General features: G+C 47.0%; 1 protein-coding gene across 2 annotated transcripts in view; it reads left to right on the forward strand.

The window, feature by feature from the left end:
• Ap2a2 (adaptor related protein complex 2 subunit alpha 2) overlaps nucleotides 1–27,552 on the forward strand; it is a 92,509-nt gene that overhangs the window by 10,721 nt on the left and 54,236 nt on the right. For both annotated transcript variants that reach the window (XM_004654187.3, XM_004654188.3), the window contains exon 2: nucleotides 22,836–22,904. In XM_004654187.3, coding sequence (XP_004654244.1) covers nucleotides 22,836–22,904 — 69 coding nt within the window. The remainder of the gene's footprint in view (nucleotides 1–22,835; nucleotides 22,905–27,552) is intronic.

Here is a 27,552-nt window from a genome sequence, read left to right on the forward strand (position 1 = left end):
TGAATATGGGTGCACCAGGGCCTCTAGCCACTGCAAATGAACTCCAGATGTGTGCACCCCCTTGTGCATCGGCTAACATGGGTCCCGGGGAATTGAACCTGAGTCCTTTGGCTGTGCAGGCAAATGCCTTAACTCCAGCCCTCTTTTTTTTTTTTTTTTTTTAATATTTATTTACTGGGGAGAGATAGAAAGTGAGAAGGGTAGATAGAATGGGTGTACCAGGGCCTCTAGCCATTGCAAACAAACTCTAGATGCATGCACCCCCTTGTGCATCTGGTTTACATGGGTCCTGAGGAATCAAACCTGGAACCTTAGGCTTCACAGGCAAGCACCTTAACCACTAAGCCATTTCCCCAGCCCAGAGCTCATTTCTTGAGTACCTCCTGTACTCAGGCTGACTCCTCACAGCATGTCAGATGGACATGATAGGTCCTTGCCTGGCTTCTGCTGAATTGGGAGGTATAGAGAACTAATATGCATATGAGGTATGTGGACATCATGAAACAGAAGTTCCCAGATAAATTTAAAGAACTTTGTGTTTGCACATTGGATTTGTCCAGCAAATGTTCTTTGTAAATGGAAGAGTGTGTGGTGCAGTCCTTACCCTTGGTGCTAAAACAAGTGGAGAATAAGCAAGAATGTTTCCTCCTCCCCTTTGGTCAGTACTGTGAGTAGTGGGTGGCCTGATGTGGAAGTGTGAGTTTGAGAGACAAAGTTGAATAGCTCCTTCAGTTTCTAATGCTTTGTATAGAAATCAAATACATTTTCTCCAGTTAGAAAAAGAGTTTGAGTTGGGCATGATGGCGCACACATTTAAACCCAACACTCGGGTGGAAGAGGTTCGGGTGGAAGAGGTAGGAGGATTGTCGTGAGTTTGAGGCCATCCTGAGACTACATAGTGAATTCCAGGTCAGCCTGGGCTAAAGTGAAATTCTACCTTGAAAAACAAACAAACAAAAAGGGAAAAGATTGAATGAGTTTTATTTAAAAAACAAAAGAGGGCTGGAGAGATTGCTCAGTGGTTAAGGCATTTGCCTACAAGGCCTAAGGACTCAGGTTCAACTCCCCAGCACCCATGTAAGGCCAGATGCACAAGGTGGCGCATGCATCTGGATTTCGTAGTGGCTATAGGTTGTGGCATGCCCATTCTCTCTCTCTCAAATGTTTTAGGCTGGAGAATTGGCTTAGTGGTTAAGGTGTTTGCCTGCAAAGCCAAAGGACCCAGGTTCAATTCCCCAGGACCCATTTAAGTCAGATGCACAAGGTGGCCAATGCATCTGGAGTTAGTTTGCAGTGGCTGGAGGCTCTGGTGTGCCCATTCTCTCTTTCTTTCTCCCTCTTTCTATGTCTCTCTCAAATGAATAAATAAAATATTTTTTTTTAAAAAAGAAACAAAAAACCCCAAATGATCCACGCATGGTGGCGCACACCTTTAATTCTATCACTTAGGAGTAGAGGTAGGAGGTAGAGGTAGGTGGCTGTGAGATCAAGACCACCTGAGACTACATAGTGAATTCCAGGCCAGCCTGATCTACTTTGAAAAACCAGAAACAAAACAAAACAAACAACCCCCCAAAAGATATGGTAATGAAGCTGAGGCAGGAGAATTAAGAGTTCAGGTAGCCTTTAATCCCAGCACTCGGGAGGCAGAGGTAGAAGGATCACCGTGAGTTCAAGGCCACCCTGAGACTACAGAGTTAATTCCAGGTCAGCCTGGACCAGAGTGAGACTACCTCGAAAAACCAAAAAAAAAAATAAAAATAAAAAAAAATAAAAAAAGAGTTCAGGTAGGCTGGGGGTGGTGGCACACACCTTTAGAGATTTATTTTTTATTTATTTGAGAGAGAGAGAGAGAGAGAGAGAGAGGAAGAATGAATGGGTGTGCCAGGGCCTCCAGTCACTGCAAACAAATTTCAGACGCATATGCCACCATGTGCATCTGGCTTACGTGGGACCTGGAGAATCGAGCCCGGATCCTTAGGCTTCGCAGGCGTGTGCCTTAGCTGCTAAGCCATCTCTCCAGCCCTGGCACACATATCTCAGCAGGATCGCTGTGAGTTCTAGGCCAGCCTGGGACTACAGAGTGAGTTCCAGTTCAGCCTGAGCTAGATTGAGACCCTACCTTGAAGAAACAAAACAAGAGTTCAGGCTAGCCTCAGTGTAGTCGTAGTTACCTTCACGTTGCTGGGACAAGGTAACCTGACAACATCAGTGTCGAGTTCAGTTTACAGTTCCAGGTCACAGTCCGTCATGGTGGGAAAGGCACGGCAGCAGGAGCTTGAGCTGGTTCCATTCAGTGCACAGTGAGCAGCCGAGAGCAATGAAAGCCGCTCAGCCAGCTTTCTCCTTCTTATAAAGTCCAGGACCCCAGCCCAAGGGATGATGCTGCCTACGGTTAAGGTGAGCCTTCCCTCCTTGATTAACCTAATCAAGATAATCTCACAGGCATGCGCAGAGGGTAACCTAATCTAGATAATCCCTCACTGGGCCATTCTAGGTCCTGTGAAGCTGACAGTTAGTATAAACCATCACTGCTACCTATGGAGCCCCTGTTTCAAAAACAATGACAACAGATTCCAAAACACTGCAAACCAAACTAAACCAAATGGATGTTTTCTTAGACTCAGACTATAAGATATTTAAGCATTGCCTTCTTCAGAACTTTCCGGGTTTAGGTATGGAGGCTGAGGCTGCCGTGTCCTGAAAGCAGCACTGTATGCGCAGTTTATTCAGGGAGGGCTTTAGGGAGTCCAGGATTGCTCTGGTGCGTCTGTGTTGAGGTAGGAGGAGAGCCTGAGTGACATGGGCCCAATGTGGCACTGTGAGGCTTGGCTGAGATGTATAGGCCAACTAATGTGTGAGTGGACAGCAGCCTCACTCTGAGATGGCACCCTGGGGACTAGAGTTGGGAAAACCAAGAAGAGCATGTGGCACAAGTCACAGTGCCAGGGTATGAGGGTCAGTCCCTGTGCTGTGTGTCTCTTCAGGGAGCTGGATAGAGAGGTGGTATGAGCCTGTGGCCACTCCCCTGCTCCTCTGGCCCCATAACCGTACTTCCCTTTTCCCTTCAGCATTGTTGGAGAGGAATGAGACCCCGGCCTCAGAGCTAGGTGTTAGAAGCGGGAATAGGCACCAGGAAGGTTTCTGGATTTGGATCAGTGGTCGGTACTACAGGGTTTTCAGAAGGGTAGTGGGCAGTGATGTACCACATCAGCCTGGTGCTCCAGAGGAACAGGGATCCTACTGTAGAGCTTGAGTCCTCTGCCACAGTGTGCTGTTGGCTACGAAGCTCACATGGCCACCTGATGCCTCTGGATGAATGGCAGTCTTCCTGCAGGGTGTGCTTACATGGGAAAACCTGTAGTCAGGGCTCTATGTCAGTCTGTTACTTCTAGAGCAGAGATACTTGATGGACTGAAGAGATGGCTCAGTGGTTAAAGGCATTTGTAAAGCCTGATAGCCTGGGTTCCCCAGTGCTCATGTAAAGTTAGATGCACAGAGTGGTGCATGGTCTGGAGTTCATGTTTACAGTGGCAGGGGCCCCTGGTGTGCCCTTTCTCTCTCTCATAGGTAAATCAATAAAAATATTTAAAAAAAATTGGATGTGGTGGCACATGCCTTTACTTGGGAGGCAAGGTAGAAGGATCACCTTGAGCTCAAGGCCACCCTGAGACTAGATGGGTCAGCCTGAGCTAGAGTGAAATCCTACCTCCCCCCCCAAAAAAAACCCAAAATCCCCCCAAAACCACAAAACAACAACAACAACAAAAGGTACAACTGTAGTCACCAGGGTGAGGCACACATGTCCTGGCTCCAGGGGCAGGAGGTCCTCTGGAACCTTCACTCTTGTCTGAAATTTAACCCTGCTGACAACAGTGGTGGCTCGGGGTCTACCCCTCTTCCCTTTACAGTTCTTCTAACCCACTACAAGGCTGGGGTGTCCGTTCATAGGATGACTGAAAGGGTCGGAGGCCAGATTCCCATTGGGTTGCCGTCTGGTGTTGGCAGTGTGCTCTGAACTCCTAGACCACTGTGGCAGGACAGCTCACGCAGCCTTCCCGTGAAGTGTCATTTCTAGGCCGGGAGATTGCTTAGTGGTTAAAGGCGCTAGTCTACAAGTATGCATTTCTGTTACAGCTTAAAAAGCAGTAGATTAGTGGTGGTAGTCTTTTTTTTTTTTTTAATTTTTTTATTAATTTGCAAGGGGAGAGAGGGAGAATGGGCACACCAGGGACTGTAGCCACTACAAACAAACTCCAGATGCATGCGCCACTTTGTATATCTGGAGTTATGCGGGTACTGGGGAATTAAACCCAGGTCATTAGCCTTTGCAGGCAAGTGCCTTAACTGCTGAGCCATGGTTGCAGCCTGTGGTAGTCTTTTTATTTTTAATTTTTTTGGTTTTTCAAGGTAGGGTCTCTTTCTAGCCCAGGCTGACCTGGAATTCACTATGCAGTCTCAGGGTGGCCTTGAACTCACGGTGATCCTCCTACCTCTGCCTCCCAAGTGCTGGGATTAAAGGCGTGCGCCACCACTCCCAGCTTGTTTTTGTCATTTTAAAAAACATTACAAATGAGTAGTTTGGGAACATTTCTGCAGTGCATTTATTGCAATTGAAGGTACAGTTCTAGGCTGGGTAGATGGCTCAGTGGGTAACAAGCACTGAGTGCACAACTGTTAGGATCCGCAGCCCCCATGCAGAGTCAGATGCAGTGGTGCCAGTGACTAATCCCAGCATTCCTACGGTGAGTGGTAGGCACAGGTAGGAGAGTCATGCAGAAGTTTAAGGACTGGCTAGCCTGGCATATCAGCAGAAACAAAACAAAACAAAACAAAACAAAACAAAACAAAACAAAACAAAACAAAACAAAACAAAACAAAACAAAACAGCAACAAGACTTGTTTTAAATAAGGGGGAAAGTGAGGACTGATGATATTCCATGAGTTTTCTGACCTTCATCCGCCCTTCCACATTCATGGATACTGTAGCAGTTACCATCTTGTTGCTGGGACAGAGCACCCAACCAGAAGCAGCTTATGGAAGGAAAGGGTTTATTCAGCTCACAGTTTCGAGGGGGATTGCCATCTCGATGAGGAAAGTATCGGGGGAGCAGACAGTGGCGCATCACATCTCCACACAGCAGGGAGGAAGGAGAGAGTGTTCTTGCTCTGAACGTCCAGTGGGGCTAGACTGATAAACCTCAAGGTTGGCCCCCAGTAACATACCTCCAGCAAGGCTCCACCTCCTCACGGCCCAACCAGCTGGGGACCAGGCATGAGGCTTAATCACAACATATTTACACCCAAACCAGCACAAAGATGGAAAAAAAGAAAATAGTTCTGAAGCCTGCTGTGGTGGTGCCTACCAGGTCTCAGCACTTGGCATGTTGGAGGCTGGAGGATCTGGATGGCAAGGTCATCTTGGGTTACCTAGCAAGTTCAAGGCCAGCCTGAGCTACATGAGATCCTGTCTCAATAAAACCAACCCAAACAAAAAAGTCTTTTCTCTTTTCCCCTTCCCTTTCCTCCCTCTTTCCCTTCTTCCCTTCCTCCCTTCATTCTTTGTTGGTTGTTGATGTGCATCACATAAGTAGCTCACAAGCTTCCTTTGAACCCTGTCATGCCTGTAAGACTTTGAATGTCTCTGGTTGGTCTGTACTGGGAGCTGTCACATGCACAGTGCTCTGCATTCAAGGAATGGTCAGTAAGTCTTCCCTTCCTTGTGGATTTCTAACCTGTTCCAACTTTTGGGGGGTATGGGATAGGGATGGCTGTGTTGCCAGGCTGGCTTCAAACCCCTGACTCAGAGATCCTCCTTCCTCACCTCTGAAGTAGCTGGAACAACAGCTGTGCTCCATCCTGCTGGCTACAGTTGTACTTTGGGTTAACTTGTGTCTTCTGCTTTGTTAGTTTTCTAAGCTTTTACTGCTTTATTATTTAACTACAACTTGAGTTGTTCTTGCAGAGTAGCAAACCTTTCTCTGGAGGTGAGAACATAGCTGAGAGAGCTGCAGAGGTGAAAGTGGTATTTGCTAGTTGCCTCCAGGTCCTTCAGAGCCTGAGACATGGCATTCTTGAGATTGCTTTCTCCCCTCCCCTCCCCTCCCCTCCCCTCCCCTCCCCTCCCCTCCTCTCCCCTCCCTATTTATTTGAGAGAGGGAAAGAGGGAGGGAGGGAGAGGAAGAGGGAGTGGGGGAGGGGGGGAGAGAATGGGTATGATAGGACTTCCAGCCACTGCAAATGAACTCCAGATGCGAGCCCCACCTTGTGAATCTGGCTTACGTGGGGAATTGAGCTGAGGTCCTTTGGCTTTGCAGCAGGCAAGTGCCTTAACCACTAAGCCATTACTCTAGCCCTGTCTTTTTTTTTTTTTTTTGAGGCAAGCCCGACAGACAGGCCTTTTTGTGTTGTCTGTGTGTGTGTGTGAGAGAGAGAGAGAGAGAGAGAGAGAGAGAGAGAGAGAGAGAGAGAGAGAGGGGGGGGGAGACAGAGAGAGAGAGACAGAGAGAGAGGGAGAGAATATTGACATGCCAGGACTTCCACCTACTGTAATCGAACTCCAGACACATGTGCCACCTTGTGTGCTTGTGTCATCTTGTGTATCTGGCTTACGTGGGACCTGGAGAGTTAAACATGGTTCCTTAGGCTTCACAGGCAAGCATCTTAACTGCTAAGGTATCTCTGCAGCCCACATTCTTTTTTTAAAATTTTGTTTGTTTATTTATTTGAGAGTGACAGAGAAAGAGGCAGAGAGAGAGAGAGGGAGAGAGAGAGAAAGAGAATATGAATGGGCGTGCCAGGGCTTCTAGCCACTGCAAACGAACTCCAGACGTGAACGCCCCCTTGTGCATCTGGCTTACGTGGGACCTGGGGAATTGAGCCTCAAACCGGGGTCCTTAGGCTTCACAGGCAAACGTTTAACTGCTAAGCCATCTCTCCAGCCCCCACATTTTTTTATTAAAGAATTAAAAAATATATTTTTGTTTTATTTATTTATTTTTGGTTTTTCAAGATAGGGTCTCATTCTAACCCAGGCTGACTTGGAATTCATTGTATAATCTCAGGGTGGCCTTGAACTCATGGTGATCCTCCTACTTCTGCCTTCAGAGTGCTGGGATTAGAAGTGTGCACCACCATACCCAGCTTTTAATTTTTATTTGAGAGAAAGAGGCAGAGAGAGAGAAAAGCGGGGTGGGGGGGGGAATGGGTGTGTTGTGGCTTTTAACCCCTGCAAAAGATCTTCAGATGCATGTACCATTTTGTGCATTTTGGGCTTATATGGGTCCTGGATAATTGAACCTGGGTCCTTTGGCTTTGCAGGCAAGCACCTTAACCACTAAACCATTTCTCCAGCCCTGGACTTAAATTCATTCATTCATTCTTTCTTTCTTTCTTTTTTTTTTTTTTTTTGAGGTAGCGTCTCACTCTAGTCCAGGCTGACCTGGAACTTATTGACAACTTCCATGATTGTAAACAATATCCCATGGTAATTCCCCCCCCCCCCCCCGACTTTCCCCTTTGAAACTCCACTCTCCATCATATCCCCTCCCCCTCCCAATCAGTCTCTCTTTTATTTTATTTTTTAATTTTTAATGTTTATTTTTTTATCTTTTCACAATTTTTTTGTTTTTTTTGGTTTTTCAAGGTAGGGTCTCACTCTGGTCCAGGCTGACCTGGAATTAACTCTGTAGTCTCAGGGTGGCCTTGAACTCACGGCGATCCTCCTACCACTGCCTCCCGAGTGCTGGGATTAAAGGCGTGCGCCACCACGCCCAGCTCTTTGCACAATTTTTTTAAAAAATTTTATTTATTTATTTGAGAGCGATAGACACAGAGAGAAAGACAGAGGGGGAGAGAGAGAATGGGCGCGCCAGGGCTTCCAGCCTCTGCAAACGAACTCCAGACGCGTGTGCCCCCTTGTGCATCTGGCTAACGTGGGACCTGGGGAACCGAGCCTCGAACTGGGGTCCTTAGGCTTCACAGGCAAGCGCTTAACCGCTAAGCCATCTCTCCAGCCCTCTTTTCACAATTTTTATTAACATTTTCCATGATTACAAAAAATATCCCATGTTAATACCCTCCCTCCCCCACCCCTCACTTTCCCCTTTGAAATTCCATTCTCCATCATGTTACCTCCCCATCTCAATCACAAATTTAAGTCTTGCAGTATCTACTGTTGAGTATCTTCACTTTCTCTCTCTCCCATTGAACTCTATGCAGTTTGGTTTTTCCCAGCTTTCTGTCAGTTGGTCTATATGGAGGAGGTTTTCAGCTCAGTTCCAACAGGATTTCTCAGTGGCCTTGCAGCCCAAGTATGTGGAGTCTTCAGCAATAGGGTCTTACCATCTATTCCTGGTGGGAAACCAAGGGCCTTGGCAATGGCAATGCTTTGGGGGGGTATTAGGGACCTCCCTGGCCAACAGCTCACTGGAAGGTATCCCATCCTTGGCACTGAAAATTTTCTAGCAACGATCTATGGCTCCTGAATGTTCCATTATCCAAAAAAGTAGGTTTCTATATGATTTATTTATAACCTCTTGGATTTTGATTAGACCTCCCTCCACCTTTCCTTTACTCAGTCTCTTCCCCTGACTTCACTTAGGCCTTTTCACCCCCATTAATCTGTTATTCTACTTACATATATACAATGCCATCCTACTAAGTCCCCTTCTCCCTTCCTTTCTATTTCCTTTATATCTCCTTTCTAGCTTACTGGTCTCTGCTGCTGAGTTTTCTTCCTACTCACACTGAGCAGCTTTAAACTCTTAATAGAACAAACAAATTGACACATGCTGTCACGGAGAAGAATCAAGTGGGCTGAGGAAGAGCAAGTGAGAAGCTTACATCTGTGAAGAAGTTGAGGAGGATCAGTAGCCTGGAGAAGATACATTTCACAGAACCTGAAGAATATAGCACAGGGAGTGTGGAACATCAGAAGGACTCCCTGGGGAGACTTGAGGTGGGAGATGGAGGGTTAGGTCCAAGCAAAGGTGGGATTAGCAGGAACAGAGGCCCAAGAGTGGTCTTATGGGAATTCTGTGGAGGTTTAAGCACACAATTTACCCAGTTCAAACTGTCTTTAAAAAAAAAATTATTTATTTATTTATTTGAGAGATAGAGGCAGATATATATATATATATATATATATATATATATATATAGAGAGAGAGAGAGAGAGAGAGAGAGAGAGAGAGAGAGAGAGGGGGGGGGGGGACAGACAGACAGACAGACAGACAGACAGACACAGACAAAGAGAGAATGGGCATGCCAGGGCCTCTAACTGCTGCAAATACATTCCAGATGCATGAACCAGTTTGTGCATCTGGCTTATGTGGATCCTGGGTAATCGAACCTGGATTCTTTGCCTTTGTAGGCAAGTGCCTTAACTGCTAAGCCATCTGTCCAGCTCCTAAACTGTCTTTCATTAAGGTCATTCTGTATACTGAAACTAAGTGGTAGGGAACAAGGGTCGGGCAGGAGACACCTGGAATTCTTTCCATGTCTGCAGAGTTCATGAGCTTGGCCCCCGTCCTGGCTGGGTTAATACTATTATCACAGGAAGTGGGTCACTGATAAGAAGGTAAGTCCAGCCCTTCGTACCACTATCCTGCTTTGCCACCTTTGTGAATGACACACCTTAAAGGTCCTCAGCAGGTACCAGTCTCGTAACACCCAGCCTCTAAAACTATATGACGTAAACCTGCCCTTGATGTTGTGTTGGGCTGGCATGACCCATCTCAGCGTGTCAGTCACACACACTGTTGCTTCTCTGTGGGAAGTGTCTCTCTAGCTGCTTTGAGTGGGCTTTCTGTTACTTGATTTATAGGCAGTTTGATTTACGGTGTTTATATTTGGGATTTGAGTTTCTGAGACCAGTGGGTTTATAGTTGTGACACTAGCTTTCTATCACCATAACAGATAAATGAGATAATCAGCTTACAGGCAGAAAGAGTTTATTGTATCTTGTAGTTTTAGAAGTTCAGGTCTATAACCAGTTGACTCTGTTGCTGGTGGGCCAGTGGTAAGTTATGATGTGATGGCAGGAGAACATGGCCAAGCAGAGCCACTCACCTGGGCACAAGGATGTGAGAGGTGGAGAAAGAGACTGGGACCCACAGCCCTTGAGGGGTAAGCCCCTGATGACCTGAAGACCTCCTCTGTGTCCCACCCCTTATGGGATCCCTCTATCAGTGGACCTCACAGTAGCACCAAGCTGGGGAATGAGCCTTTAACACATTAAAAAAAAAAACACTTTATTTTTATTTATTTATTTGAGAGAGAGAGTCAGAGGGAGGGAGAGAGAGAGAAAGAGTGGGCACACCAGGGCATCCAGCCATTGCAAATGAAACTCCAGATGCATGTGCCACCTTCTGCAGCTGGCTTATGTGGGTCCTGGGGAATTGAACCAAGGTCTTTTGGCTTTGCAGGCAAGTGTGTTAACTACTAAGCCATCTCTCCAGCCCTTACACATTTTTTTTTTCCAGGTAGGGTCTCACTGTAGCTCAGGCTGACCTGGAATTCACTGTGTAGTCTCAGGGTGGCCTTGAACTCACTGTGATCCACCTGCCTCTGCCTCCCAAGTGCTGGGATTAAAGGCGTGTGCCACCATGTCTGGCTCCTTTAACACATTTTATATTTTATTTATTTATTTGAGAGAGAGAAAGAGAGAGAGAGAGAGAGAGAGAGAGAGAGAGAGAGAAAGAGAGGCAGATAGAGAGAGAAAATGGGCGCCCCAGGGCCTCTAGCCACTGCAAACGAACTCCAGACTCATGCACCCCCTTGTGCATCTGGCTTATGTGGGTCCTTAGGCTTTCCAGGCAGACACCTTAACCACTAAGCCATTTCCCCAGCCCCTTTAACACATTTTTTTTTAAACTTTTTTTTTTTAATTTTTATTTATTTATTTGAGAGCGACAGACACAGAGAGAAAGACAGATAGAGGGAGAGAGAGGATGGGCGCGCCAGGGCTTCCAGCCTCTGCAAACGAACTCCAGACGTGTGCGCCCCCTTGTGCATCTGGCTAATGTGGGACCTGGGGAACCGAGCCTCGAACCGGGGTCCTTAGGCTTCACAGGCAAGCGCTTAACCGCTAAGCCATCTCTCCAGCCCTCCTGTTACAGTCCGGTTCGCATTGCTGGTAGAAATCACCCAACCAAGAGCAGCTTCTGGGAAAAAGAGATTTATTTTGGCTTACAGGCTCGAGGGGAAGCTCCACGATGGCAGGGGAAAACGATGGCATGAGCAGAGGGTGGACATCACCCCCTGGCCAACAGAAGATGGACCACAGCAACAGGAGGGTGTGCCAAACACTGGCATGGGGAAACTGGCTATAAAGCCCATAAGCCCGCCCCCAACAATACACTCCCTCCAGGAGGCATTAATTCCCAAATCTCCATCAGCTGGGGAGCTAGCATTCACAACACCTAAGTTTATGGGGAACACCTGAATCAAACCACCACATTCCGCCCCTGGCCCCCATAAACTGATATCCATACATGATGTAAAATACAATGCATTCAGCCTGACTTTAAAAGTCCCCATATTTTTTATCAATCTCAATGATGTTCATACATCCCCATAGTTCAAGATCTTTTAACTGAGCCATAATACCAAAATATAACCTCAAAAAACCCATAATGACACAGAATAAATATTCACACTGCAATAGATGACATTGGGCATAGCAAAGAAACATTCAACCAATACAAGATTTAAAACAACCAGGGCAAATATCAAACTCTGTAGCTTCAAGTCCAGCAACTCTAGCCAGTGACAAATCTTCAAGTCTGATAATTCTAACCAGCAACAAGTCTCTGGCATTACAATTCCACCCCTCCAGCTAGGCTACTCACAGTCCTGGAAAACTTCATCAGGGCTGGCAGCTCCTTGGCAGCCATCTCATGGTCCCGGCATCTCCACTGGGTCTCCACTGCAAGCCACGGTTCATCTTCATGGCCCCATGGGGTCTCTATGCAGGCAACCAGCAAACCTGCTTCACACTGCCCATGGCCATTTCCAAAACATATGACTGTGTTGCAAACTCAATGACCCTCTTTCCAGCATTTCTTATACTCCATGATACCAGGTAGGGTGCCAATTTGTTAATCCAGGGGGGAATAAAGCAGACTTTGAAGAACAGGACACTCCTTGAGCACTCAGGCCCCTTCAAAAGAGTCTACATTCTTCTTGTTGCCCCAGCGCAGGTCAGCTAGCCCAGTCTCAAAGGTTGTAATCTCTCAGTTGCAGCTGAACGGGCAAGAGTTCACCCAAAGATTTTTCTTTCTATGCCATATCCCTCTGCTCACACCAGTTCATTTCTACGCAAAGCAACCCTGCGCAACTTCTCAGGACATGGGCACAAGAGCAAGCTTCTCACACAAACTGCTAGCCCAGTCCAGGCACAGCTCTTTCACACCCTCATAAGCCAAACCTCACAGTCCATAGTTCTTACTGCCTTCAGACCAGAATAGTCCATTAAGCTGTACCTACAGCACTGCAAGGCATCTCTTAGGCCAAGGTTTCAACTCTTTCCATTTTCCTCTTGAAAATCAGCTCCAAAAGGCCAAAGCCACACAGTCAGGTGTCTAGCAGCAACCCCACTCCTGGTACCACTTTACTGTTACAGTCCAATTCGCATTGCTGGTAGAAATCACCCAACCAAGAGCAGCTTCTGGGAAAAAGAGATTTATTTTGGCTTACAGGCTCGAGGGGAAGCTCCACGATGGCAGGGGAAAACGATGGCATGAGCAGAGGGTGGACATCACCCCCTGGCCAACAGAAGATGGACCACAGCAACAGGAGGGTGTGCCAAACACTGGCATGGGGAAACTGGCTATAAAGCCCATAAGCCCGCCCCCAACAATACACTCCCTCCAGGAGGCATTAACTCCCAAATCTCCATCAGCTGGGGAGCTAGCATTCACAACACCTAAGTTTATGGGGGACACCTGAATCAAACCACCACACCTCCCTTTAACACATTTTATGGTCAAAGTGCAGCAGCAGTTTTCATCAAATTCAAAAGATTACTACTTCACCTATTTTCTGTGCCCTTCCCCTCAGGCTTTGTTTGCATAGTTGTGAGCCCTTTGACATTCCCCACAACTCACTGATGCTCTGCTTGTTCTCTGTGCTCCCCTTGGCAGTCCCTAGTACTGTCTTCCAGGTGGATACCTGCAGCATCTGATCTACATTGGACCTGCTGACCTCATTAGAGACCCTGCGTTTCTCACTTCTCCCAGTTCAGTCTGGTCTTTTTTTTCCTTTCTATGTTACTTTATTCTTATTATTTTTAATTAACAACTTCCATGATTGTAAACAATGGTAATGCCCTCCTTCCCCCCACTTTTCCCTTTGAAACTCCATTCTCTGTCCTATTCCCTTCCCCCATCATCATTTGGGAGTAGTCTGGTCTGTCAGAGAAGGGCTAGATGAGCCTTGGGTCTGGGACTATGTTCTCTTTATTCTTTGAGACAGGGTCTCATCTAGCCCCGGCTGGCTTTGAACTCACTGTGTAGCAGAAGCTAACCTTGACCTTCCAGTCCTCCTGCCTCTTGTCTCCTGAGTGCCAGGATCACAGGTGTGCACACCAGTGATCACCCCATTTTGAAACAGGGTCCTTCTCTAGAAGTAGGCCATGTTGGGTCTAGCCCTTAGCCTGAGGGCTTTCCTGCCTATCCAGGGCAGTTCAGGCTATCCTTATATCACCTCCTTCCTGCCCAGACTTCCCTCTCCCTGGCCAGAAGTGGGGAATGGCAAGGCTTAGCTGAGCTGTCTTCTGCAGTTTGTTGACTGGTGCCTGCAAATTTGTGGCAGTCTTCCTGCCTTCATCTCCTGAGTACCAGAGTCATACAGGCATATAGTACAAGGTCTATACAGGAGCTTCTCTGGTGTGTGCACACAAAATGCAAGTTGTATTTTTTTTGTTATTTTATTTTATTATTTTATTAACAGTTTCCATGATTGTAAACAATATCCCATGGTAATGCCCTCCCTCCCTTCACTTTCCCCTTTGAAACTCCATTCTCTATCATATCCCCTTCTCCTGTCAATCAGTCTCTCTTTTACTTTGATGTCATGATCTTTTCCTTCTATTATGATGGTCTTGTGTAGGTAGTGTTGGGCACTGGAGGTCATGGATATCCAGGCCATTTTGTGTCTGGAGGAGCACGTTGTAAGGAGTCCTACTTTTCCTTTAGCTTTTACATTCTTCTGCCACCTCTTCTGCAATGGACTCTGAACCTTGGAAGGTGTGATAGAGATATTGCAGTGCTGAGCACTCCTCTATCACTTCGTTCCAGCACCATGATGCCTTCTGAGTCATCCCAGGGTCACTGCCATCTGAAAAGAGAAGATTCTCTACCCAAAGTGAGAGTACCATTAGTACAAGGATATGAACATTAAGAGAAGTGCTTACTGGGCAGTTTGATAAGCATAGTATATACATTTAGCCAGGCAGCAGCAGATGTTACACCCCTAGGGCTCATGACTACTCCTGTTGCAGGTTTTCAGTATCAGGGATGTATTCCCTCCCATGGAGTGGGCCTCCAGTCCAGTTAGAGGGCACCATTACAGATGTGACACTATTGCACCTGTTGGCTCATTTGGCCTGGCTGGCCAAATATAAGGCTTGCAGTATCCACTGTTGAGTATCTTCACTGGTGATTTCTCTTTCTCTCATTGAACTGCATGCAGAATAGTTTTTTCTAGCTTTCTGTGAGCTGGTCTACATGGAGAAGGTTACCAGCTCAGTTCCAGCGGGATTTCTCAGTGGCCTTGCAGCCCAAGTATGTGGAGTCTTCAGCAATATGGTCTTACCATCTATTCCTGGTGGGAAACCAAGGGCCTCGGCAATGGCCTGGAATGTTTTGAGGACATCAGGGACCTCCCTGGCCAACAACTCACTGGAGGATATCTCATCCCTGGCACTGAAAATTTTCTAGTAACAATCTATGGTTCCTGAGTGTTCCATTGTCCAAATAAGTGGGTTTTCATATGATTTATTTATATCTTAGATTTTGAGCAAGTTGTATTTTAACTTATTTATTTTTTGTTTTTTGAGGTAGCGACTAACTCTAGCTTAAGCTGACCTGGAATTCACTGTGTAGTCTGAGGCTGGCCTCAAACTCATCGTGATCATCCTATGTCTGCCTCTTGAATGTTGGGATTATAGATGTATGCCACCATGCCTGGCCAGCTGTTATTTTATTTTTATTTTTTATTTTTGGTTTTTCTGAGGTAGGATCTCGCTGTAGCTCAGGCTGACCTGGAATTTACTGTGTAGTCTCAGGATGGCCTCAAACTCATGGCAGTCCTCCTATTTCTGCCTCCCAAGTTCTGGGATTAAAGGTGTGTGCCACCACGCCTGGCTATTTTTTATTTATTTATTTTTTCAGTTTTTTTATTAACAACTTCCATGATTATAAAAAATATCCCATGGTAATATGCTTCCCCCCACACTTTCCCCTTTGAAACTATTCTCCCCATTTTAGTCAGTCTCTCTTCTATTTTGATGTCATGGTCTTTTCCTCCTATTATGATAGTCTTGTGTAGGTAGTGTCAGGCACTATGAGGTCATGGATATCCAGGCCATTGTGTGTCTGGGGGGAGCACGTTGTAAGGAGTTCCACCCTTCCTTTGGCTCTTAAATTCTTTCCGCCACCTCTTTTGCAATAGACCCTGAGCCTTGGAAGGTGTGATAGAGATATTGTATTGTTGAGTACTCCATTCACTTCTTTCCAGCACCATAATGCCTTCTGAGTCCTCCCAAGGTCACTGCCATCTGAAAAGAGAAGATTCTATACCAAAAGGGACAGTAGCATTAATATAAGGGTATGAACATTAAGAGAAGTGCCTACTGGGCAGTTTGATAAGCATAGTATATACATTTAGCCAGGCAGCAGCAGATGTTACACCCCTAGGGCTCATGACTACCTCTGTTTTAAGTTTTCAGTATCAGGGATGTATTCTCTCCCATGGAGCGGGCCTCCAGTCCAATTAGAGGGCAGTTCGTTTTCACCATGACAGACGTGCCTCTATTGCACCCATTGGCTCATTTGCCCTGGCTGGCCAAATACAAGGCTTGCAGTGTCCACTGATGAGTATCTTCACTGGTGATTTCTCTCTCTCCCATTGAACTGCATGCAGAATGGCTTCCTTTAGTTTTCTGTTAGCTGGTCTACATGGAGGTGGTTCTTAACTCAATTCCGGCAGGATTTCTCAGTGGCCTTGTAGTCCAAGTATGTGCAGTCTTCAGCAATAGGGTCTTACCATCTATTCCTGGTGGGAAACCAAGGGCCTCAGTGATGGCCTATAACGTTTTGGGGGGTCGTCAGGGACCTCCCTGGCCAGCAACTCACTGGAAGCAGCTTTTAGTTTTTTAAAGAAGGTCTCACTGTAGTGGTATCTCGGCTAGCCCAGAACTTATGATCCTCCTTCCTCAGGCTCCCAAGTGCTGAGCTTGAGGGCGTGCACCACCATTCCCAGCCTAGTTGAGTATTTTTTTTGAGATACAACTGTTGACATTACTCTAGTTGAGAGTTTTATAATAACTGGTCACAAGCACCTGTTCCATACAACCCGGAATGTTGGTGATGAGTCCAGCCGTCGACAAAGCAATGATTAACTGGCCATTGCTGAGGAGAGAGCTTTTTCCTGCTTGTCCCCACACCATGAATTCTTTGCAGTTTGCTGAGGCAAATCGCAACTTGCTTCTGGCCTGTGGCTGTGGCTGCCCTGGGTCATTCATTAGCCAGTGGTGCTCCGAAGTCCATGCTGGGAATCACTGCTGCGTTTCACATAGAGCCAGGGAGCTGAGACCAGAATCCCACAGATCACAGACTGTCTGGCGGGCTTCTTGCTGCGGGCTGGCTGCTCTGGCTAGTGGGTGCCCTTTTAAAGTTAACTTTTTTTTTCTTCCAAGTAGGGTCTCACTCTAGCTCAGGCCAACCTGGAGCTCACTCTAGTCCCAGGCTGGCCTTGAACTCATGGTGATCCTCTTACCTCTGCCTTCTGAGTGAATGCTGGGGTTAAAGATGCACGTCACCATGCCTAGCTTCAGAATTAATTCCTAAGGTCTGGATAGGTCAGCAAGCCCCTGCCCTTACCTAAAACTAGTTCTTTAAGATGAAGCTCTTTGTAGAGGGATGGGGGCAATGAGGGGGTTTGAAGTGTGCTTTAGTAAGCATGAACTGTGTGGGGTCAGGACCTGGTGGCAGTTGCTACTGTGGACAGTGACTGCCATATTGGTAATGCAGGATGCAGGCGCCTTCTGCACAGCACTTGGGCACTTGAAGGATGGGCCTGTGGGTGTCCCAGGCGCTTGTGTCAGGTTGTCTGAAGTCTCGCTTCCTGTGCAGAAGTTGACCTGGTGGGATTTCTCCCTTGGCATTTCCAGAGGTTAGTCCTTGGTGACCTCTGTGATGGGCAGTGGGAAGGTAGTGCTGTGTGGAGGGCAGAGGCTATGGCTTGTGTCCATGACTGCCAGTCACTCACACTCCCCAACATCCAAACATCCGAACCCTCACTCTCATGTAGAGCCCTGCATCAGGTCAGACTTGGAGCCATCACACAGCTGGGACTCACACGCCCCTTTTAGAGCATCGGCCCCCTTAGTCTGTGCATCTGATCTCCAGAGTCTGAGTGTCTGGTTGTACTCAGTTTCCCCTCAAGCAGGGTGGGAGGGCTGGGGAGGTGTCAGGTGGACATGCCTGTGCTCACTGAGGGCACCTTTTGCCATCTCCTGCGTCCCCTGCTTCTCCTCTGCTCTTCTGTTGCTGGTAGCCAGTGCATCTGAGCGATCCAGGGAAAGGAGCGATGCCTCACCAGGTCAGCGGAAGATGCCGTAGGGGTTGCAGGCAGACAGATGCCTGGGGTGGGTTACAGCAGAGGGCTTTGATTCATCTTTTAGCTTGCCCTAGGGATGGACTAGTGGCAGGTAGCAGAACTATCAAGGAATAAGGGTATCCTGTGTACTTGGAAGAGACTGAAGTCATGGTCAGTTGGATAGAAGGATCCCACTGGAGGCAGGGAGTGTCCGGCTTGTCCACCCCAGGGGGCAGCATGAGCAGACCCTGGTGTTTATGGAGGGCTGAGCACAAAACCAGGTTGGTGGAGTTGGAGTGGCCTGACCAGGGATTCCATGTAGCAGAGGCAGTGGGAAGGTGATATGCTGTCAGACTGGGCAATGGAGTCTGGGATCTTGGGATGTATGCCTTTCCCCTGTTTGCAGTTGCTCCCTGGAGAAACATTTCTTTTAGAGGAAGTAGATTTCAGGACCACAGTCTAGGAGCTATGGAATGTCTCTTTCTGGGATGGTGCTGCTTTTGGACCACGGGTCGAGGTAGGTGCTGGGACCCAGCCCCGCTGCATTCCTGTTAACATTCAGGCTGCAGGCATTTCTTCCGTTGGCTGCCAGGTCTCCACTCGGAACTGCTGAGTGGGAGACGTCCTTAGGCTCTTTCAGCGATCACTCGAGCTGTATCTTGGCTTGGTGCCGCAGCCCCGGGTGAGGCCGAGCCAGCTGCCAGCTCCCTACCCCGCTGCGCTCCTGTGGGAGGTGCGTGTGACAGTTGCACATTGTGTGTGCTGTGTGAGCACAAAACGTTTCTGTATGTGCCCTCCTTGCACTCTCACACACTCGCACCCGCCCCTGTGCACTCACACCCTCTCCTGCGCATTGTCTGCTGCCTAAGCTCACAGCGTGTCTGCATGTGCCTCTCCTGCACTCGTGCATGCTCATGCCCTCCCGACATACTTGTGCTCCCCCACACGTGCCCTCACCCGCGTTCTCGTACCCTCCCCTGCACACTGACACCCTGCCCGCTCCTGCGCATTGTCTGCTGCCTGAGCACAGTGTTTCTGCATGTGCGCCTCCTGCACACACGCATGTCTGCCCCATGTAATCACACCCCCCCGCATGCTCATGGCCTCCTCATACACTCATGTCCTCCCCCGCATACTAACACCCTGCCCTCTCTTACTCATTGTTTGTGCCACCCGAGCATGTGCTTCTGCATGTGCCTCTCCTGCACACATGTGTGCCCTCCCTACACACGCACGCCCTCCCACATGCCCTCCTCATACGCTCATATGCTTCCTGTGATTTGTCATGGGAATGTGGGTGTCTGAGGCTCATGAGGCCCAGGAAGGACTTACAGAAACAGTGTACTTCTCAAGTTATATGAGTAGTTTATCTGTGGTGTTTTTACCTGAAGGTAACTTTTCCCTTTTGCTTGAGTGGCTTGAGTGGCTTTGTTTTGTTTTGTTTTTCGAGGTAGGGTCTCACTTTAGCTCAGGCTGACCTGAAATTCTCTATGTAGTCTCAGGGTGGCCTTGAACTCATGGTGCTCCTCCTACCTCTGCATCCCGAGTGCTGGGATTAAAGGCGTGTGCCACTACGCCTGGCTTAAGTGGCTTTAAAAAAAAAATATTTTTATTTATTTATTTGTAAGCAGAGAGATAGAGAGGAAACAGAGAAAATGGGTACAACAGGGTGTTGTAGTCAGGTTTGCATTGCTGGCAGAAAACTCCTGACCAAGAGCAGCTTGTGGGGAAAAGAGGTTTATTTTGGCTTACAGACTCGAGAGGAAGCTCCATGTGGTAGGGGAAAACGATGGTATGAGCAGAGGATGGACATCACCTCCTCACCAATATTAGGTAGACAACAGCAACAGGAGAGTGTGCTAAACACTGGCAAGAGGAAATTGGCTATAATACCCATAAGCCCGCTCCCAACAATACACTACCTCCAGGTGGCATTAAGTCCCAAATCTCTTATCAGCTGGGGACCTAGCCTTCAGAACACCTGAGTTTATGGAGACACATTAATCAAACTACCACATTCCACCCCTGACCCCTATAAACTGATAACTATCCATGATGTAAAATGCAATACATTCAGTCCAACTTTAAAAGTCCTCTTAGTTTTATCAATCCTAAATCCTAATGATGTTCAAACATTCCCACAGTCTGATCTTTTAACTGAACCATAATATCCCCACCCCCCAAAAAGAACCCTCAAAATACTCCATAGTGGCACAGAATAAACACACTGCAAAAGATGGCACTGGGCATAGCAAAGAAATATTCAACTCATACAAGATTTAAAACAACCAGGGCAAACATCAAACTCTGTAGCTCCAAGTCCAACAACTCTAGTCAGTGACAATCGCCAAGTCCGATACTTGTAACCAGCAACAAGTCTCTAGTATTCCACTTCCGCCCCTCCAGCTAGGCTACTCACAGTCCTGGAAAACTTCATTGGGGCTGTCAGGTTTCTAGCAACCGTCTTGTGGTCCTGGCATCGCCACTCGGTCTCCACTGCAATCCATGGCCCATCCTCATACTCCATCGGATCTCCATGCAGGCATCCAGCAAACCTGCTGCATACTGCCTGTAGCCTTTTCCAGAACAGAAGACCATGTTGCAAATTCAATGGCCCTCTCTTTCCTGCATCTCTTATACTCCACAATTCCAGGTAGGACACAGATAGACAGAAAGAGAGAATGGGCACTCCAGGGGCTCTAGCCACTGCATACGAACTCCCAACACATGTGCCCCCTTGTGCATCTGGCTTACATGTGTCCTGGGGAATCGCACCTGGGTCCTTAGGCTTCACAGGCAAATGCTGTAACCACTAAGCCATTTCCCCACTCCCTTCGTGTGTTACTTTTTGCTTTTGTCTTTACATGGGTACTAGAGAATGAATCCCAAATTAGCATGCTTTGCATTCAAGGTTTTGTTTTTTGTTTTTTTGAGGTAGGGTCACACTCTAGCCCAGGCTGACCTGGAATTCACTATGTAGTCTCAGGGTGGCTTTGAACTCACAGCATTTCTCCTACCTCTGCTTTCTAAGTGCTGGGATTAAAGTTGTACACCATCATGCCTGGCTTGCAAACAAATACTTTTAACTGCAGAGACATGTCCCCAGCCCCCAGCTGTTCATTTATTTTTCTTAACTTCTTCTTCTTTTTTTTTTTTTGAGGTAGTCTCTCACTCTAGACCACACTGACCTGGAAGTAACTTTGTAGTTGTGGGCTGGCCTCAAACTCACAGGGTTCCTCCTACCTCTGTCCCAAGTACTGGGATTAAAGCCATGTGTCCCCATACCTGGCAACTCTTCATTTCTTTTAACATATTTTTCTTTTCATCTGTTTATCTCAAGGTCTCTGTTACGTTTATTAGCTCTCTTATCCTCTCTAGTTTATTCTTACTATGTTTTCTGTGTTGGATATGGAACGTAGGTCTTATTATGTCAGGAAGGCCTCTCACTGAGCCTCATCCTCCTGCCTCAGCTTCCTCAGTGCTTAGATTACAGGTGTGCATTACATGCTGGGCATCCTGTATTTCTTTTTCTTTCCTTTTCCCTCCCTCCCCTCTTTCTTTCCTTCCCTCTGTTTTAGTTGTTGGTGTTGTTCCCCCTCTCTCATATAGGGTCTCACGCTAGCCCAGGCTGACCTGGAACTCATTCTATAGCCCCCGGCTGGCCTCAAACTCAGAATAGCCCCGAGATGACAGGTGTGAGCTACCACACCTGTGGTGTGACAGGGCTTTTAAAACTTTCTGACAGTTTCGCTTTAACCTGTCATCCAGCAGTTCACCCAGTACCACAGCCAGGTCTGTGTGACCATGCCCTCTTTGGAGGTGCCTTCAGTTGCTACGTCATGGCCAGTGGGAGCCTGGGCCCTGAGACTGCTGCTAGGTCGGTGTTGGGCTCTGGGCCTTGCAGGTCCTCTAGCTGGCTGGATAGGAATCTGCTTCCCTGTTCAACCACCTATGCACGTGGAGCTTGCTAGGGCAGGGTTAGCCGCAGGAGTGCTGCCCAGTTCAGCCACAGGGAGCCCTGTGCAGCAAATGATAAGTGGTGCTTGGGCGTGTCCTGCTGCCCTGGAGGCAGATAAGCTGGCAGGAGCAGTTGGGCCCTGTGAGGCTGGGCACAGGCTGATTGGTGCTAGCTCTGCTGTGGTGCTGGTGGGCTGCTCTCCTGAGGTTAGTCCTTAACCAGGGCTTGACTTGAGGGTTCTTTAATCTCAGTTTTTTTTTTAATAATTTATTTGGGGTTAGAGAAGTGGCTCAGCAGTTAAAGGTGCTTGATTGCAAAGCCTAATGGCCCAGGTTCGATTCCCCAGTGTCCATGTAAAGCCAGGTGCACACACATGCATCTGGAGTTCATTTGTAGTGGCAGGACTCCCTGGTGCACCCATTCTCTCTTCTTTCTGTTTGCAAATGAATAATTAATAAAGTTTAAAAATATTTATTGAGAGGAAATAAAGGCAGAGAGAGAGATAGTATAGGTTCTTCAGGCTCTCCTGCCACTGCTAATGAACTCCGTACACATACACCACTTTGTGTATCTGGCTTTATGTGGGTACTGGGGAATTGAACTTGGGCCATCAGGCTTTGCAAGCAAGTGCCTCTAACTACTGAACCATCTCTCCAGTCCACAATTGTTCTTTTATCTGTGCCGGTGGAAGTTGGTTTCAGGAGTGAGCTATCCTTACCTGATAGCTTGTTACAGAAAACTGTCAGCAGGTGTTCTGATGCATAGACAGAATCAAGCCAGGGTGGAAAACACTGTGTAGAAGGTGCTGCTTCTGGGGAGGCTCTGCGGGTGTGTCCTGTCACTGTCCTGACTGGGTACTCACTCCTTGTGGCTGGCCTGGGCCATGTGCGTTGGCTCTCGCTAGCTTGCTGCTGCTTTTCTTTGTCTCCCTTTCTAAATGGGGGGCAAACCGTGCTTCTGATGTCATTTCTCTGGATTGCAGCAGGGAATGGGGGTTTCTTCAGAGGCACTAATAATGCACTATGTTCTGTTTTTTTTTTTTTCTTTTCCCTAGGCAAAAGTAAAGAAGCAGAAATAAAGAGGATAAACAAGGAACTGGCAAATATTAGATCAAAATTTAAAGGTAAGCATGTTATCTTTGTCATAGCATGTTCTGTTGTGAGTTTACATAGCAAGGTCCCCGTCTTTATTTATTTATTTTATTGACAACTTCCATGATTACAAACAATATCCCATGGTAATTCTCTCCCTCCCCCCACTTTCCCCTTTGAAACTCCACTCTCCATCATACCCCCTCCACCAATCAGTCTCTCTTTTATTTTGATGTCATGATCTTTTCCTCCTATTATGATGGTCTTGTGTAGGCAGTGTCAGGCACTGTGAGGTCATGGATATCCAGGCCACTTTGCATCTGGAGGAGCATGTTGTAAGGAGTCCTACCTTTCCTTTGGCTCTTACATTTTTTTCCGCCACCTCTTCTGCAATGGACCCTGGGACTTGGAAGGTGTGATAGAGATATTGCAGTGTTGAGCACTCGTCTGTCACTTCTTCCGAGCATCATGATGTCTTCTGAGTATCCTAAGGTCACTGCCATCTGAAAAGAGAAGGTTCTCTACCAAAAGTGAGAATAGCACTAATATATGGGTATGAACATTAAGAGAAGTGCTTACTGGGCAGTTTGATAAGCATAGTATATACATTTAGCCAGACAGCAGCAGATGTTACATCCCTAGAGCTCATGACTAACCCTGTTGTAGGTTTTCAGTATCAAGGATGTATTTCCTCCCATGGAGCGGGTCTCCAGTCCAATTAGAGGGCAGTTGGTTTCCACCATGACAGATGTGCCACTATTACGCCTGTTGGCTCATTTGGCCTGGCTGGCCAATTATGAGGCTTGCAATGTGTACTGTTGAGTATCTTCACTGGTGATTTCTCTCCCATTGAGCTGCATGAAGCATGGCTTTTTCTAGCTTTCTGTTAGCTGGTCTACATGGAGGAGGTTATCAGCTCAGTTCTAGCAGGGTTTCTCAGTGACCTTGCAGCCCAAGTATATGGAGTCTTCAGTAATAGGGTCTTACCATCTATTCCTGGTGGGAAACCAAGGGCCTTGGCAATGGCCTGGAATGTTTTGGGGGCATCAGGGACCTCCCTGGCCAACAACTCACTGGAAGGTATCCCATCCCTGGCACTAAAAATTTTCTAGTAACAATCTATGACTCTTGAGTGTTTCATTGTCCAAGCAAGTGGGTTTCCATATGATTTATTTATATCCTCTTAGGTTTTTTTTTTTTAAAAAAAAAACATTTTTATTTATTTGAAAGTGACCGAGAGAGAAAGAGGCAGATAGAGAGAGAGAGAGAATGGGCATGCCAGGGCCTCTGGCCACTGCAAATGAACTTCAGATGCGTGCACCCCCTTGTGCATCTGGCTAATGTGGGACCTGGGGAATCGAGCCTCGAACTGGGGTCCTTAGGCTTCATAGACAAGCGCTTAACCACTAAGCCATCTCTCCAGCCCTCCTCTTAGATTTTGATTAGCCCTCCCTCCACCTTTCCTGTACTTAATCTCTTCTCCTGACCTCATGCCTTTTCACCTCCACTAATCTATTCTTCCACTTATTTCCACTTATGATATTTCTTTTTAAAAATATTTATGTATTTATTTGGGAGAGAGAAAGAGGCAGAAAGAGAGAAGGGGGGGAGGGAGGAAGGGAGGGAGAAAGAATGGGTACACGAGGGCCTCCAGCCACTGCAGACGAACTTCAGATGCATGTGCCCCCTGGTGTATCTGGCTTACATGGGTCTGGGAGAATCGAACTGGGCTCTTTTGGCTTTGCAGGCAAGCGCCTTAACCGCTAAGCCATCTTTCCAGCCCAAGTTTTATTTGAAAGTGATGAACAGAGAGAGAGAGAGAGAGAGAGAGAGGGAGGGAGGGAGGGAGAAAGAGCGAGAGAATGAATGAGAATGGGGGCACCAGGGCTTCCAGCCACTGCAAACGAACTCCTGACGTGTGTGCCCCCTTGTGCATCTGGCTAATGCTTGTTCTGGGGAATCAAGCCTCAAGCCAGGGTCCTTAGGCTTCACAGGCAAGTGCTTAACCACTAAGCTATCTCTCCAGCCCTAAGAGCATGTTTTGAAATAAGAGTCATTGGAAAATTCTAGAACTGAGACATGCCATCATTTAATTGGAGGTACGTTGGATGGCTCTGGTGATAGATGTTGTTGAAGAGAGCTTTGGTGTTCTGAAAGGCAGGTCAGAAGAAAACCAGTTAGTCTGTAGGTAGGAAAAGATGGCTGATAGATGGTAGGAAGCACTGGCTGGTGTCAAAGCCTGGAAGGTTTGCCTGGTGCCTGGAGGGAAGGGGGTTGACATGATAGGTGGGGTTTAGAGAATTTTTAAGGATATGTAAAACAAACCCAGAATAGATAAAGTAAGTCCATCTGAATATGTTAGTGCAGGATCCACAGGTCCAAAGACAGGAGCAGTGAGGTCAGAGGAGCTGTGTCCACAGTAGCTGTATGAGGCTGGCAGCTGCCTTGGAGCAGCAACCACAGAGAGCAGGAAACAGGATACTATGTCCAGATGTTGAGGAAGCAACAACCCACTTCAGAATCAACGCTGGGAAGCATGTTTTATTAAAAGTAAAGCTGGGGGGCTGGAGAGATGGCTTAGCAGTTAAGCACTTGCCTGTGAAGCCTAAGGACCCCAGTTCAAGTCTCAATTCCCCAGGACCCACATTAGCCAGATGCACAAGGGGGCGCATGCGTCTGGAGTTTGTTTGCAGTGGCTGGAGGCCCTGGCGTGCCCATTCTCTCTCTCTACCTCTTTCTTTCTCTGTCTGTTGCTCTTAAATAAATAAATAAATAAAAATAAACAAGGCTGGAGAGATGGCTTAGTGGTTAAGGCATTGTCTGCAAAGCCAAAGCATCCTGGTTCAACTCTCCAGGACCCACATAAGCCAGATGCACAATTGGCGCATACAACTGGAGTTTGTTTGCAGTGGCTGCAGGCCCTGGGACACCCATTCTCTCTCTCTCTCTGATTCTGTCTCTCTTTCAAATTAATAAATCAAAATATACTTAAAAATGATAAAAAATTATTTTTTAAAGCAGAGCTGGGGAGATGGCTCAGGTGCTAGAGTACTTGCCATGCACTTTGTGTGTCTGCCTTTACCTGGGCACTGGAATTGAGCCCAGGCTGCCAGGCTCTAGCCCAGAATGACTTGGAACTCACTCTGTAGTCCCAGTCCTGAGTGCTGCAGTTAAAGGCTTATGTATGTATCAGGATTCCTTTATCATATATAGATTTAGTTGACTACTCTCCTTCCCTCAACCTACCCACTTTCCCTTCTTAAACATTTCTTTCTTTTTAAAAATATTTTTTTATTTATTTATTAGAGAAAGAGAGAGAGAAAGAAGCAGAGAGAGGGAGAGAGAGAATGGGTGTGCCAGGGCCTCTAGTCACTGCAAATGAACTCCAGATGCCTTCACTCCCTTGTGCATCTGTCTTTACATGGGTAGTGGAGAATGAAACCTGGGTCCTTTGGCTTTGCAGGGAAGCACCTTAACTGCTAAGCCATCTCTTCAGCCCATTTTTCTTAAACATTTCTATATCCATATTATCCCTATAATTAAAAAAATTTGTTTATTTTTATTTATTTATTTGAGAGTGACAGAGAAAGAGGCACACACACACACACAGAGGGAGAGAGAGAGAGAGAGAGAGGGAGAGAGAGAGGGTGTGTGTGTGTATGTGTGAGAGAGAGAAAACAGTCGTGCCAGGGCCTCCAGCCACTGCAAATGAATTCCAGATGCATGTACCTCTTTGTGCATCTGGCTTACATGGGTCCTGGGGAATTGAACTGGGTCCTTAGGCTTTGTAGGCAAACACCTTAACATTAACCCCTAAGCCATTTCACCAGTCCCCATTTCACTTTTTTAAAAAATTTTTATTTATTTGAGGGAGAGTGTGAGAGAGAGGTAGACAGAGAGAGAGAATGGGTGCACCAGGGCCTCTGGCCACTGCAAATGAACTCCAGATGCATGCGCCACCTTGTGCATGTGGCTTACATGGGTCCTGGAGAATCAAATTGAGGTCCTTTGGCTTTGCAGGCGAATGCCTTAACTGTTAAACCATCTCTCCAGCACCCAGTTTCACTTTTAAAAGACAAAAGTGGGAGAATTTTGTAAGGGTAAGCCTCTAGTAGAGTGATTTCTGGGTCATAATCTTAGATGAAGAGTCAGTGATAAAGAAAGAGTAAAAGAAAGCAGAAGGTGCTGGGTACATTGAAATATAATCGTGATCAGGGTTGGTGGTACATGCCTTTAGTCCTAGCATTCTGGAGGCTGAGGTAGGATGATTGTTTTGAGTTTGAGGCCAGCCAGGGCTACAGAGTGAATTCCAGGTCAGCCTGGATTCATGATTTCCTTTGCTAAACAAGTAGAGGTTAGAAGACAACAGATGAGTATGTAGTTTTATGCTCTACTTAATATTTTTTTTTTGGTTTTTCGAGGTAGGGTCTCACTCTATCCCAGGTTGACCTGAAATTCACTATGGAGTCTCAGGGTGGCCTCGAACTCACGGCGATCCTTCTACCTCAGCCTTCTGAGTGCTGGGATTAAAGGCGTGCGCCACCATGCCTGGCTTCTCTACTTAATATTTTTAAAAAATATTTTCTATATATTTATTTATTTGACAGAGAAAGAGGGAGGGGGGAGGGAGGGAGGGAGGGAGAGAGAGAGAGAGAGAGAGAGAGAGAGAGAGAGAGAGAG

Source organism: Jaculus jaculus, chromosome 1 (assembly GCF_020740685.1).
Source record: "Jaculus jaculus isolate mJacJac1 chromosome 1, mJacJac1.mat.Y.cur, whole genome shotgun sequence".
In the NCBI taxonomy this organism is placed as follows: Eukaryota; Metazoa; Chordata; class Mammalia; order Rodentia; family Dipodidae; genus Jaculus; species Jaculus jaculus.